The sequence below is a fragment of the Chamaea fasciata genome, unplaced genomic scaffold (genome assembly GCF_029207755.1).
Source record: "Chamaea fasciata isolate MVZ Bird 193981 ecotype frontalis unplaced genomic scaffold, bChaFas1.0.hap1 SCAF_1, whole genome shotgun sequence".
Classification (NCBI taxonomy): Eukaryota; Metazoa; Chordata; class Aves; order Passeriformes; family Sylviidae; genus Chamaea; species Chamaea fasciata.
Genome location: NW_027094086.1, coordinates 107,263,638 through 107,278,945, shown reverse-complemented (window position 1 = coordinate 107,278,945; position 15,308 = coordinate 107,263,638). Strand labels below are relative to the sequence as shown.

Below are 15,308 nucleotides of genomic sequence, written 5' to 3'. Positions count from 1 at the left end.
CCTGAGTTTTCTCTGCCACTCGCAGAAGCTGAGCTGCTTTCTGCCTCGCCTTCGGCTTCTTCGGCGCTGCTCCTCTTGCTGCAGCGTGACCCTGCACCCCCTGCGCTGCCGGGACATCCTGCCCCTGCCTGCCGGGACACCCTGCCATCCCAGCTACCAGCCCGGGACTTTTTTCCACTGTTTCAGCTTGGTGCTCTGAGGATCCTGCAGGGACACCAAAACCAAACTGCCCTGGGTTTTGTGAAACAAAGCCCTCAAGGTTCTTGGTACTGTTGTCGTTTGTCATTAATGCTGTAGTTGTTTGGTGGGGAAAAAGTTTTTTTTTGTGTTTGTTTGCTTTGTATTACATACTAGTAAAGAACTGCTATTCCTATTTCCCAAATCTTTGCCAAAAAGCCTCTGATTGTAATTTTACCTAGCAGATACCTGTCTTCCTAAACCAAGACAGAAAGTTAAAGATGCTTACATCAGGTTGCAGATAATTCTCCGTAGTGCAAGGATTCAGAATAAAGACTGACAGTGCATGGACTACCCAAGGGCAAGAAAACTTGAAGAATTTCAACAACCTGATGTAGTTCGGCTTCAGAGAGAGTAAAAGTATTGCCAAATTCTATTTATTAATACAAATGACTTTTTAAGTTATGAAATTAACAAAAAATGACTTTTTTAAAAGCAAATTTTCCATTGGTTTAACTATTCAAAAGCACATTTATGGAACAGAGTGACATATCTGATGATGATAAATTCTGGAATTTATATACATTGCTAATAACTTGCATTGATTTTATTCAAGTAAGGGCACATAATTTCTACAGAGATCCTTCAAAGTTTATGTTTTCATAACTGTGTTTTTAAACATCCTGGCTTGTGCAGGCAATTGGAAACATGTGATTTTACAGGAAGCTATGGAAAGATTTTCAACAAATAGAAAGAGCAAATTAATTTTTTTCCTTGATGATAGGTAGCATGTTCTTAAAATGCATTAAGGAAATAGTCATGGTTTTTCTATGTGAAAAAAAGAGTGAAAAACCTCACAGTTGAAATTCCTAGAAAGTAAAAATTATTTATCTGCAGGCATGAGTTTGATTCTACAACACAAAGACATCTTTGTTTTGTAATTACATGTATCATGGTAGACTTATATCAGAATTTTAATTTTCTGAATCCAGTAATGTGTTATTTAAGCATATAGATGTGGATAAATTCCACTGATTTTTACCACAGTTCATCCTTATAGGTATTTGACAATTTTGTCTATCATAACCAAAAGAAAGAAAAACGTGATGGAAAGAACAAATCCATTTGAAGTGAATCAACTTCAGCTTATTAGTTTCAACATGTTGTCTGGAAGATCTAAGGAGAGAGAAAGGATCTGTGGCTGTCCTTTTAAAATTTTGTAATAACTGTCATGGTGTGAATGTTAAATTTGCTATGAATATTTTTTTATTTTTTCACGATTCTTCTTTCTTAATTTCCTTTTCTTCCTCAATTTGTCTAATCTGATCTAAGTGGTGTTTTCAGATGAGGTTTTTATGAATGCTCTTTTTGTTGTGGAGAGATGCCCTAATGATGTTTTATTTGGCTTTAACTGGATGTAAAACTTGTACGAGAACCTTTTTATACAACAAAACATTTTACTTATGAAGAATACCTGTCAATTATGGATGTTTTGGCTTTGTTTTATTTTGGCTTTTTTTTCTTTAAACTTTAACTTGAACCTTGGTTCCATTAAGTTACTCCTTAGCACAATCTTTAAAATGACCTGTTGACTTTGTCTTTTGAATTCATGCTTGTGCAGTCAGAGCTTGTGTTGTTTTGAAAATACCTACCCTTATATGGAAATAATTTTTCTTTGTTTCATTTTGACTTTCAAACGTGGAAGGTATTTAGAGTTAGGTCATCGTATTAAAAAAACCTTAGAGTAGTTATTTCCATAAATGTCTTGTATTTCTGTCCAGTGCTGACCATTAAACTGTTGAACTTAAGCTGTTTTATACATTTCAAAGAATAAGGATTTAGAGTATAAACTGATGAAATATTTTAAAATCTTAACTGTTATACTAACTTAAATCTAATGTTACTTGCATCAGTCTGGTTGACGTAAGTGATTAAACATATGTATTTTGGCTCAGTTTAATATTAACAAAAAGCTGATACTTATATGTAAACTTTGATTGTGATCTCTCTTGTACTTCTAATAGAAAAATGACTGTATCATAGAGGTTGCATCAAAGTTGGCTTGAAGAAGCAACCAGAAGAGAAATGGTTAAGAAGGGATAGAAAAAGAATGGACCGTGCTGAGTTATATGTAATAGCAGGACCTGTTCTTTGCTATTGTGGCAGTATGAAACAGGCCTAAAGTTCTTTTCTAGGTGGTATTGGAGAAATATGTTTATGTTTTGCTTTTATCTCTTGTAGTAAAGGGAGGCATTTCTCTCTGAGCAAAATGAATACTTATTTTCTACCTTCATCAAAATCTTCTCCCTTGACCCTCTGATTAGAAAGAGATAATGTGTTGTCTACTGGTTCTACGTAGTTTTCAGTACCCTGTGTGTAATAAAATTCTTGCAGCTTTCTGAATGTGCTCATGCTCTCAGTTATTCACTTAATATGTTAATTGCCCCTTTACATCGACTCTTTACTCTTTACTTTAGGAACTATATATTTCCTGTTCAGATTTTTCATTTTCCCATATGTTTGGTGTGTTAAAAAATAGAAGTGCTCTTCAGAAAAATGCAAATGCCCTAGAGCTCTACTTCTGGACTCTTAAGAGAAGGTTATGTAATTCCTCAAGGTTTTTAAGGCTTTAATTTGTATAACTTGTGTTTTTCATGTGTGAATCACGATAAGACTTTGTATCATGGACATAAGTGAGTTTGTAGCATTCTTTTGCCTTGTATGTTTACAGTCCTGGAAATCATCTGGTGACATATTTTAATCCAGCCACATGTAATTGTCTATACATTAAACTTTGATATACCACCTCCTTATACAGAGGAATTTGCTGAAGATTAGACTGTTAGACATAGAATCTTTCTTTTTTTAGTATATTAATTATCAAATTATTTAGATGAAAGTGCCATTAGATGTGCAGTGTTATTTTGGAGGTAGTTACTCATTGTGTATTGGCATATGCATGTGAAGACAAAAGTTTAAAATACCTGACCAGCTACCTTCCCTTGTTATGGAATGCATCTAAATTCTTTCTCATACATAAATCAGAAACCCGGAATGAGATCCAGGTTTAAGTTTTCTGTAGAATTCTAGTAGGACTTTGAGACTTGATGCTGTTGAAGTTGTATGATTTTTAGGAATGTAGCTGAATAATTCTTAAAGGAGAACTGATTTGCCTTTGCTTTTTTCTTTCAGATATTTTGCCTGAGTCTGAAAAACAGAGAGATGTTACTGTCACAGCAGAAGTTTCACCTGATTTGGATGAAGAATCTGTATGTATCTCTATAAAAAGGAAATTACTCTGAAAAAAAACATTGATTTTGGAGGAGTAAATAATGACTGATCATGCATAGTGATTACTATTTACATTTGTGTGACTGAGCTTCATGGCCCAGAGTTTTCAATTAGAACCCACTTTTATTAAAGATTTTAACTAGAATTATTAAAATTATTTATTTATCTTCTGTCTGAGGACCTTGATATTCTTGCCTAAGCAAATGTAAGTGAAGAAGAACTTAGAGTCTAGAAAAACTTTGTAGTGGTGAGAAGTTGTACTGGTGAGCAGTTATAAACATTGGGGGAAACAGTCAAAGTGTTGCCCTTGCATCTTTCAAAGATAGATTATTTCTTACAATGCAGCTTGAGTGGTTTGAGTATTCTTTCTCCAGTAAGCTATTATTCAATATTGTTTGGTGTTGCAGCCTAATTAGTTTATTCATGTTGCATACATACGTAGTTCACAAAAATTATTCAAATTAAGAATTGGGAGAACTCACTTTAAAAATTTCAGAACATACTTGTTGCACTATAACATCTTTATCCGTTTCTGGCCGCTAATTTTGGCAAAACTGATTTTTCACAGCTATTTACTGTTTAAAAAATACATTATGATATTATTCTTTGATAAATGGACCTCTTCATAATGTATGCTAGTGTCCTAGCACTTGTTTGTGGAAAAAAGAGCAGTGTGACATGGTCTTGGCTAGCTGCAATAATCTACTCACAACACTCAGGCTGTTAGGTGCGCTGAATGCTCTAATGCTGCTGTGCTCATTTGCTCAATCTTCCAGATGTAGCTGGTCTGTTTTATATGTAAGTAACTCAGTCTATCAAGCAGACCACAGTCTTGAATCTTTATCTGCCCATATATCTTAGTTTCCTGTGTGGTCAGCTTTTCTGTGGGTTCTTTCAGTAGCTGCCTAGGAAGGAAAAATCTGATAAGATACTTTGTGGGAAGGGATCAATAAGCAAGCGTAGGAGCAATTCTAGGGCTTCTGCAGTTACCTTGGGAACTACAGGATTTCCAATGCTACTTCTGCACCTGTGAAAAGTTCAAGATTGCAATGTGTGTGATAAAAGCAAAGAGGATAGAGAGTATTAAAATTATGTAGATGAACAAGTGGAGGGCCCTTCTGTTACTTAATACCACCTCCTGTGTGTGGCCTCTGATCCAGGAAATCCAGGTGATTTCTGAAAGCTGAATAAGGTTACAGATGTGATACATATCTTACATATCTTTATACCCCTGCTATTGTTTCAGAATCAACCACTGGTCACCAGAGAGCATGACAAGCCAGTATGAAAGTATCTGTCTTTTTTAGCTGAGAAAGGTGCACAATGTACAAATGAAAATCCACTGATAGAAGCCAGAGACCATACCAGCTTCCTGACTTTTTAGGAACATTGCACATGTGGCCGTTATACTGTTTTTAATTTACTCTTTTATAATGAGAAGGTATAAGTTCAAATCAGTAATTTGGTATTATAGCAGAGGTGAGAGATGTGTTTCTTTATAATAATTTAAATGAGAACATTTTCTTTAACTGTAGTGACTGACCTGTTTCAAAATGAAATATAAGCGTAAAATAAAATTAAAATTGACCACAAGGTCAAGATGAATTTTGAAGTTGATGGAATAGCCTATTGAAATAGGAATCGGCAGGAGTATTGAAGTGCCTGCTAGAATTTTCTTTTGAAATTTCAAGTATATTTCTGATTATAAAATAGTGTGTAATGATTTTATAGTAGATGCTATGTTGTGTATATAATATATTGGCAGATTGGAAGTCACCTTTCCCTACTGAATAGCAGAAGGTATTTCCAGAATTTTAATAAATACACAGTGAAAAGTAGTGTGCCAAACAAAACAGTTTCAAATATTTGTATATGCATCAGAGTGTATTACTTTGTTATATATACAACATTCATGACCTTCTGCTATCCTTTTTGCAGGGAATTTCAAATGGAGACTTCACATTTTCAGAAGGAACTCAGAAATGTATTTTGCGTATTTTAATCTGCCATAGGAATGATAAGTCCTTTAATGTTAATTCTGTGTTTAGCTAGTTGAGGATAGGAAAGTAAGATTGCTTTAATTGTGTTTTCTTGTTCATATGGAGCATTGAATTTACTCTGTTTTCATCTTTTTTCTTCACAGCAAGCCATTGACAGTGAAGTAAAAGCAGGGACAGTACCATCAGTCACAGTAAAGGTACTGTGCCTAGCTCAAACAGTAGCATTTGAATAGTGGTGGCAAATAGTAACAAGCCTGTCACTTTCTGTCTTTTCACTTAGAACATTAAAATGAGTGAATTTTGAAATGCAATATATACTAAACTTTTTTTCTCCTTAGTATGATAAGATGTTATTCTAGCAAGCCTTCTGCTACTGTCAGAAAGTGATTACGGTTTTATTTTTGATAGGCTTATCAATAAGCCATCTCAGAAACATTATTAGGATAGAATGAAGTAGTTTTGGAAGTCATGAGAATATTTTTTCCTATGGCAATAAATGTTTGGTTACTCAAATGAGAAGTTTATAATCTTCAGCTGCCTTTTTAGTTGTCAATAAACAAGAATAGACTTTCTTTTGTGAAAAGACTTTCATAGCTGTGGCAATTAAAATGGTAGGAAAATCTAATTAGAAAATTGCAGTTCTTCATGAGAGCTGTTGCCTGTAACTGATTATAACGAGTGTGTGTATGTGTGCACATGCATGTGCATGCAAGTGTAGTTTTTCCTCAGTATTGCCTAAAAAGGATCATGATTTTTATTTCTGACTTTAGGATGATCTTCTAAGAGCATCAATGAAGTTTCATTTTTGAGAACCTTGCAAGTTCTCTTTCTGTCTAGAGTGAAAAATTCAGAGGGTAACTGAACTGTTTGAACCACATCCCCTTAGACTTACGTGGTTTACTTGCACTTAGTCCAGTATCTTTCTCTGCATTTTTAAGTGCTAAAAATGATCGAGGATAAAACCACTCTTTTGATTAAGTCAGTGATAAGTCTGCTCAAAGAAGTTCAATAGAATTGTGTATTTATGTATTTCATTAGCTTTTTAATGGGAAGACATAATTATTTCCCCATTCTCTTTTCTTGTTTATGCATCTTGCACCTTTTAGTGAAACAAAAATAGTAAATGTAGGAGTTACCATGAATTCAATTTTTTCTAGAATCTTTTTTCAATGATAAGTTCCTATAACTGGTGCATTGTTAAACCTAAGTCAGTGTTGATGTTAATTACGTTAAAGTAGTCAAATTAGTTTCCTAATGCTTGAGTAATTTTATAAGTAATAATATTCTAAACTGATTTAACCTGGCTGTAATGAGCTCCTTGGTAGACCAGCAATGCAAAATGGATGATATCAGATATATGGTCTCTCTCTATGCAGTCCACATTCAGATCTCAGTCACCACTATACTTTCATTTTAGATATGAGTTAGGGACACTGTTTTGATATCCATTGGTGTTGCAGTGGAGTTACTGTGCACAATAGAAGCCATGAGGGCCACTCTATGTTTAGCTGAGCTTTCATTATCTGGAATTGTTGTACTGAGTATCTGGTGTATTTTCTTATTTTGTTTACAGTAAAAAAAACCCAAATAAAACTTGAAGTTATTCAGAACACTGTGCATTACTGTTTGCTGTTGAAGGAAGTAATTTCTTTGGTTATCTTTGATTTTATTATTCTTGTGTTTTTTTCCACTATAATCACCTAAAATTTGCCAAATTTTATATTTGTTTGGATTAGAATGAATGCTCATGACACTTGCAGAGTATTAAACATTCAATTAATACTTTAGCTTTGGTTTGTCTTGGATTAAAATTACAAAAACTTGAGAAGTCCCCTCAGGCTTTTGTAATCTTTTAAGTTAGTGTATCTTGTTATTGGCTGCGAGGGAATAAGAATTATAAAATGAAAATACTTGTTTTGAACTTGAAATTTTAAGTCCCTAAATGGTGTTGCAGAATTGGTCTTTGCAGATGAATTGGTCTTTGCAGATCTTTTTTTTCATATCTTTCTGTTGGTTATGGAATTTTTTTTTCTGCTGTAGAGCTTAATTAGTTGCTTCTTTTAAATACTTCTGTCTGTCCCTTGATCTAGATAACAATCCAGAGCAGAGTGACTGCGCAGAAGCCAAACATGGCCGTGTGTGTGCAAGCTCCGTTAGCAGTGACCTGTGACCAGTTTGTATTTGATGATTTAGGTAAATTATGGCAGTATCATCACAGCTGTTGTATTCTATTACTTTTTCTGAGGCTTGAAAAGGTGTAGCCCTGCCTCTGGTGAGTGCATTGTTGCAGATATACAGCAGTTAAAGCAATTACAAGTTTGTCTTGCCTGCACCCCACAGCTTCTAGACACTGCTTGGAAGAGGAAGACAATGTAGATAGGAACTGAGTTGTTTCCCTGGTTGTGGTATGACATGTGACGGGTGAAGAGAGACAGGGTGGCATCTTCATGATGGTGGCGAAAAACCCCCTATTATTCTGTAGTACTTCTGCTTGGTTATTTTCTTTTGCTGACATTTCTGTCTATGTAGAAATGCCAGTCTTAATCTATGAACAGGGACAGTAAGTTTGTCAGCTGGGGGACAGTCTAGCATCTGTTCCCAATGTAACATCAACTGTTAGGGGATCCTTTTTCCAACTCTGTTGGTAAGACTGCAGGTGGGATTGCCTTTGGGACTATGTGGAGCAGAAGGTCAGACAAGCGTGCCTGCTGCTTCAGTTGGAACTGAAGGCCATTTCTGCTCTGAAATGGGAAGTAATAGTCCTTGTTGAAACAGGGCTTTACTGACTGCTACTCTCATTTGAAGGGGCAGTTCTTGCATTTTCTCAGCCTGTGGTAGGAGCAAATGGCTGATGGGTTTGTAAAATACTAATATTGCTATGTAAATCTCATTTCTTTTTGTATTCTTCATGTTCATTGTGCTGAATTGTTTTATAGGTTATGCTTAAGATACTTGGAGGCCCTAGTTTAGTTTTCCTTTTAAAAATTAAGGATTAAAAAAAAAGCATGTACAGTGATTTGAGAAAGGCGAACTAATAGAAATTATCATAATTTAGTAGAATAATTCCCAAAGTGCTGGAAAATATGTTGCTTTCATTTGGATGCTCCTCTTACTTGATTTAATTTTGTGTTACTTTCAGAACCAGATTCATCGGAAACTGTGGTTGTGTCTGTCTTTTTGAAGGAGAATTGTTCTCCATCAGAACTAGAAGGAACTTGTATGGTTTCATATAACATATCAACAGGTAAGCCACTGGAGACTGATTGTAATGTGTTGGTTTTTTTGTTTTTTTTTGGGGGGGAGGACTTTTTCCTCCCCAAATATTCTAAAGGCAGTAGTAATTAAAGAAATATTGTTTATCTAGTCTTCAGTTTTAATTACTATTTTATGTTGCATCCATTTATGTAATTGGTCTTGCAGAGGTAAAATCATAATGTTATTGCCTGGGAAGCAGCTGTATCAGCTTTCCCACTCTGTCCTATGAATTTGCTTTTGTTCTGCTCCACCTCTTGAGTGAGAAGTTGAGTACGTCTTTGTGACTATTCACCCTTCTGGTCTGCCAAAAAATGTGACGATAATGCCTCCCCCACAGAGAATGAGACCTGAATAAGCATTGGGAGTGATTATTCCTCACTTCCTTTTTAACAGATGAACATACTCATTCCAAACAATAAACTAACTCAAAGAAATAGAAGTCAATTTGTTATTTTATGATGTTACAGTGTCCTAATGATAGAATATGTTAATTTATTCTGCTATCCATAACTGAAGGTTTATTAGCTTAGTGTTCTACACACAGCCTTGTGAATGTGTCAGGCTACTGAGAAGCTGTATTTAGGCAGGGCTTCCACGTTAAATGCTGCATAAACCAGTTTAAGCTGTCAAATCTTCACTTCTAGCTGCTTGGCTTTGCTCCTGCACCTCCTCCCCTGTTGTGGTCATACAGTCACCAGTTGTTTCTCAGCCAGATTTGCTGATTTGATTCACTGTGCAAAGACAAAGCTGTGCCAGCACAAATGGAGTAGATTGGCGTGAAAGAAGTGCATGTGTACTAAGGGCTTCTTTGAAGGGTGGTGGTCTTGAGTACCTTATCCTATATGGACACTTCTATATAAATGTTTTCTTTGTATCACCTCACACTTGAAACATTGTGTTTATGATAGTAGTCTAGGCTGTACCTTGACTGAAATGTTTATTTCTAGAAAAATAATGAAATGCATGCTTTTAAAGGAAAGGAAGCCCTCCCTTTTAATTGAGAGCCTGCATGAACAGCTTGTACAACTTCAGTCCCTCTGTCCAGTGATTCTGACCGCATATTCCTTGTGAATGAGATGCTGTGCATTCATAACTGTCCAAATTAGTGATGTGGCCTTTGATAGGTGTTTGGCATAACTGAATAGGTAGCACACTAGTGAATGTCTTGGATCCTTTGATTTTGAAAGCTTGATTTTCTGTTTTGCTGGTCTTGTTTCTGTAATTTTGCTTCCTAAGATCAGGAAATAAATGTATTATTTCTTTAGGGTAATGCTAATAAAACTTACATTTATGTTTTAGATATTAAGTTGGATTTTGTAAGCCTTTTGATTAGGGATGTAAGAAAACCTTGCATCTTGAATGTGTTTGATGGTTTATATGCTATTAAAAAAAGAACAAGCAGACTTGACAGCTAAGAGAATTATGGAAACTGAAGAATAAATTTTAAAAACCTCTTTGGTAGTTGAGTTTCAAAGTAAAGAAACATAATTAGGGTCAGGGATAGTATCTGCTAATTCTTTGATGTTTATTTAAATTATTTTCTGAGGTAGTTCTGTGGAATTACATAGAAATACTAGTGCTACTTGGCAGTCAAATCCTTAAGTGTAATATACTAGTAAACAAACTTTGAGTGCTTTTGTGACTTCATTTTATCTTAACAGAGACTGTTTCCTCTTTAGTTTTTAAGATATCTATATTTGTGGCCAAATCAATCTTCAGTCTATCTCTCTGGGGTTCATATGGCTGAAGCTTGATGAGTCAGACACTTGGATGGGGTTGCACTATTGATGAATGTGGTCTCATGTCTGGTTTTTGGCTAGTATTGTGTCTTTATGTATTGTCTACTTAACAAATGTGGCTTAAATTCTTTAAACCCTGTTACATTTCCTTTTTCTTTTTTTAAAATTTGAGTAATATCTCATGCAATTTTTTTTACCTTTTGTCCTGTTGCTGGTCATATGGCAGAGCTCAATCCTGAAGGTGAGTGAATGCAAAAAATGCAAAGTTTTATGAGTGGCAGTATATACTGAATTGAACAGATTGGAAGGGAGCTGTTATTTTTGCCTATCATTTCTATAAGTTCTTTTTATTCTTGGTTTGATGGTATGAAGGTGTGGATGTAGAGAATAGAAGATCAAAAGAACATTTCTTGGTGAAGCATATTGCACTTTCTCCTATGTAACATGGGAATTTTGCAAAGTATTAGGTTCCTTATACATTGAGATTGGAAATTGAAAACAAATTGTACTTACTTTCTTATATCTGTTTTTTCCCAGTTGTAGCAGTTAGGCAGCTAAATTACACCTTTGGTGCAAATGAAACAGCTATTAGGCATTTATGCTGTTTGGGCTGAGTAACTCTCAGAATCATGTCACAACATGTCTTCATTCCAATTCCTATTGGAAGCATCTTATTCAAGGCTGCAAGGCAGCTTTCTGTCTGAGACTACCAGCAGTACAAAACTTAGCTGTGATTGTGGTAGATCCAATTCTTGGAAAAGTTACAATTAAGAGACAAAAGGAGACTGGAAAATTAGCTTATGTATATATAGACTAAAAAGAGAGAAGGGTGGTTTTGCCGTGAAGTTGTAGATGTGTTGAAAAGATATAGAAGATATTTTATGAACTTCAAAAATAAATATATTAAGTACACATTGCTTCATGTTTTGGGAAGGTAAAAAAGTTGATTGGCATAGATTTAGAGATCCACTGAAAGGAAGTTTTCCTAAACAAAAGTTATAGATCTATGTATATTTGAGTCTTATTTTTCAATACTTATGATCTTTCAAGCTTATTAAGTGCAGTAAAAAGAAGCAAGAAGGTAACTGTTACCGTTCCCCTCCTTTTCTGATTTCTAGATATTTTAGCGGACCTTGAGGTGTTGTACAGGAAATAGATGCTCAAAACATCTCAATAAGATACTGCTCTTGACAAGAATAACTGTTACCCTGTGGAATGTTTCTGCTAGACAAAGTCATAAAAAAATTAGCTATCAATAAATTATATAAAAACAAGAGTATGTAGTTTGAAAGAATGCTATTCTAAATATGAAGATTGGGTTTTTGTTTTAAGAAATATCGAAACAAGATGAAAACCTTATCCTGAAAAGAATATTGCAGTGTACAGTAAACTTTGCAGAATTATCTGTGACAAAGTCTTTTTGGGTTACTGTGGGGTACACTGGACTATGTAAACTCAGGGTCATCAATACCACAGCAAATAATAATTCTCTGAATATTAAATATTTAATATCTAAACTGGGAGATCTGAGTTTTAATACGTTTTATCATGCACATTAATGTTATGTTTCAAATATAACTAAACGAATGCATGAGGAATTTTGAAATGAAATAACATCCACAGGGCATATGACTGTTTTATTACTTACAGCAGGTAGGTGCATAGTATGCCTTTAAATACTAGTACCTTATGAGATAACATTGGATATTGTCTGTTTTGTTTATGATTGGAGGAGAATCTGAATTTTTACTTCCACTTTTTTTCTTTATTATAGTACTAAAATTGTGTATCATCCACAGTATCACAACTCTAAATGAAGTGAGATGTGTTGCTAGACAGAATATCAATGGATTGAGGAAATTCTGACTCCCACACATGGCTACTACTTTGTTTCCTTAGTACCATTTAAAGTTCTGAAATATTCTGAAACATTTCCCCGCAAGTTTTCACTGTAGTGATAAATTTTGTTGGAGTTTTTTAGGTTTTTTTTCTTATATGTAGGTGTTTTGAATTAGTCGACTAGAAATCTCCCCAGTCTCCTCCAAAAGCTAGATAATACTTGATTTAGTTTTGATTTGACCTTTGTCTGAAATATCGAAAAGTTATGTTTTTGAAGAGGCAGACTGACAGCAGACTATGCAGAAAAAGCTGATTTGAAAAAAACAAGAAAAATATTTTGTTTTAAATATAAAAAAAATCAAAACCTTTTTGCCTATTTTTGCTACCATTTTTTTCCTGTTGATAAGTCTCCATATCTAAGTTCAGTACTAAGATGTTTGTGTTATGCTGTCATCAAGAAAAATTTTACTTTTCCCATGAGATGATGAAGATACAGTTGAATGAATCATTCTGACAGATCCTGGGTTTATTTTCAAGTATTCCTTTAGGAATTTTCCTTGGAACCTGGAGACAGTCTAATTTTGAAGACTTCTCTTTGATTTGACTGAGTTTTCTGCTCAGTTTTCTCTGATTTTATATTTATAAGCTGCTGCAGAATAGTTACTTGGAGGCATTATCAGCCAGCCAAAACAGCTTGTGAATTGACAACCACAGGGAATAATCTGAGCCTTATGGTTGCATTTTTTCCCTGAGATGAGTCTTAGAAGTATTTTTTTCATTGGAAGAGATCTGAGAAACAGCAAACAAACAAAATTACTAGCAAAACGGGTTGCTTGGGTGGCTACTGAATGTTTGAGCTCAATTTTGATGCACTCTGTATATACCTCTATGTAGCTGTCAGTTTCATGACTTTCCTGACAGTAACTTACTTTTTTCTCTAAAAATCTGTTTTGTTAAACAAGGTTTTCCTGTAGGTACTTCATCAAAAAATTGTCCTGAAAAACCCCACAATCTTTCTTCTCAACAGAGCAAGTACTCCATACTTCATAGCAATGAGCACTTTTGCCTTTTGCATAGAACATACCAGGCAATTGCTGACATGCCAGCAATTTGAAACAGTATTTATATGAGAAAAATTTTGACACAGTCGAGTGTGTTTTTTAAATCTTAGTGTTTAAACTTCATCTTTTCTCCTGCACTGTTCTGATGAAATTGTTCGTGATAGTAGATCTCAATATTCAAGGCAGTAGCCAGCTTTACAGTTCTGTTTTATTATGATGCAATAAGGTGAAAGATAGAATTTAATATACATTTGAGTAATAACCTCCATTGGATACATTATTTCTCTAAATCACAACCTCTGACAGATAATATAAAGGTTGCATAGATGTTATTTAAGAGTATATTAAAAAAAAGAGTAAGTATGCTCATAAAAAGCATTTAGTTTGTGATATTCCTGATGTAAATGTTGATGCTTCAATTCTATATTTGAAGCCTTGGGAGTAATCACACAGCTGTCGTTTATGTTGAAGTGGTATTGTTTGTCTAGAGCACTTAATAAAACTAATCTTCATTGCGTGTTAACTAGTATAAATATAGTATGCAGTGGTTTTGTTAGTAACTCTTGCTTTCTCATCCATATAAAAATGTTCGCTTGAGAACGTAATTAGAAGTATTCAAATTTAAAGATATTTTAGGTGGAAATTTTTTTTAAAAAGAGAATTTTATATAGTTCTTTTTTTAATGCATTCCTTAATCACATTACCTGTCTTGTTATACCTCTTTGGGGACAGTGGTATAAAGTATCCTGTATTCAGAATGTGGAAATGAAAAATGAATCTGTGTTCTTTCCTTTTAGGAATACCAAGAGTTTCACAGTGTAACTTCAGTCTGCCTTTGAAGTTAGTTTGCTTTCCAGTTCAACCTTCAAAATCAGCAAACCACAAGCTAACTATTGATACCAACAAACCTCCCATCAGTTTTGTCACCATTTTTCCAGGTAGGTTTTTAAATGTAAAAAGGGTTAGAAGCTCCCAACGGGAACTGTTTGTCCATGTGATGTAATGAGGTAATTAAAAAAGTTAATGTTAGTATATTAAAAATATATTTTGAAAGAAATGATGGCATAATAATTCAATAATAATGCACCTGGGCAAGCCTACCTGCCTCTGGTAAAACTACAGATTCCTTTACATGGTATAGACATAATTTCTATGTATGCAGACAATTTTACATGAAATTTCTTGAGCAGTGTTATATTGGGGAAAACAGGCATTCATTTAAAAAGGGTGAGCAGGGCAAAGCAGAAGTGGTAAATGTTGTACATAAGGGGTACAGTTGCTTTGGATGATGACATGTGGAGAATTTGATGTATTGGTCTGAAGCTGATTTTATTTAATAATTTCAGTAACCTTCTTGGAGCAAAAAGAAGACTTGAACATAGCATTATTTTCTGATGTGCTATGTTCTCAATTCAGCATTGTATTAAAGTGGCATGAAGGAGAAGTTCATTTCCACTTAGGACTGGAAAAAGAAGAATGACATTGAGTACTATAAAGTGCAATGTTAAGAAAATCAGTTTTGCTGTAATTTTGTGCTCACAATTTGATAGAGAGAGGAGGTGGAAGTAACCACAGGAATACTCTGTGGTACAATGTTGTAATCATGAGCAAACAAATAAAATTTGAAGATGCATTACGCAAAGTGTTTCCATGCAGTAAACCAGTATCATGTTACTGTGCACTGGCAAACTGAGTGCTAGTTGCTAATATTAAATAAAATATAATGTATATAACTCAAAAGTATAGAAAAATGTTATCTAGAGATTTCGAGAGAATTAAAAGTGACTCATTTAGCTTAATAATACACAGGCAAAAAAGGATTGACTTCAGTAAATATTTTGTGGCTATATCATGGGTCTAGATGATCATATTAGCCCAAGAGGAAATTAATAAACGGGGCTTACAAAGTGATTGTGAGTATGTTCAGTCTGGCAGTGATTAAGGTT

At 34.5% G+C, this 15,308-nt stretch overlaps 1 protein-coding gene across 9 annotated transcripts in view; it reads left to right on the top strand.

The window, feature by feature from the left end:
• BBS9 (Bardet-Biedl syndrome 9) overlaps positions 1-15,308 on the top strand; it is a 286,092-nt gene that overhangs the window by 54,062 nt on the left and 216,722 nt on the right. For 8 of the 9 annotated variants that reach the window (XM_066192448.1, XM_066192413.1, XM_066192430.1 and 5 more), the window contains 6 exons: positions 3,370-3,446; positions 5,612-5,665; positions 7,559-7,661; positions 8,608-8,712; positions 10,689-10,703; positions 14,160-14,300. In XM_066192448.1, coding sequence (XP_066048545.1) covers positions 3,370-3,446; positions 5,612-5,665; positions 7,559-7,661; positions 8,608-8,712; positions 10,689-10,703; positions 14,160-14,300 — 495 coding nt within the window. The remainder of the gene's footprint in view (positions 1-3,369; positions 3,447-5,611; positions 5,666-7,558; positions 7,662-8,607; positions 8,713-10,688; positions 10,704-14,159; positions 14,301-15,308) is intronic. The other variant, XM_066192439.1, reaches the window with a different exon arrangement.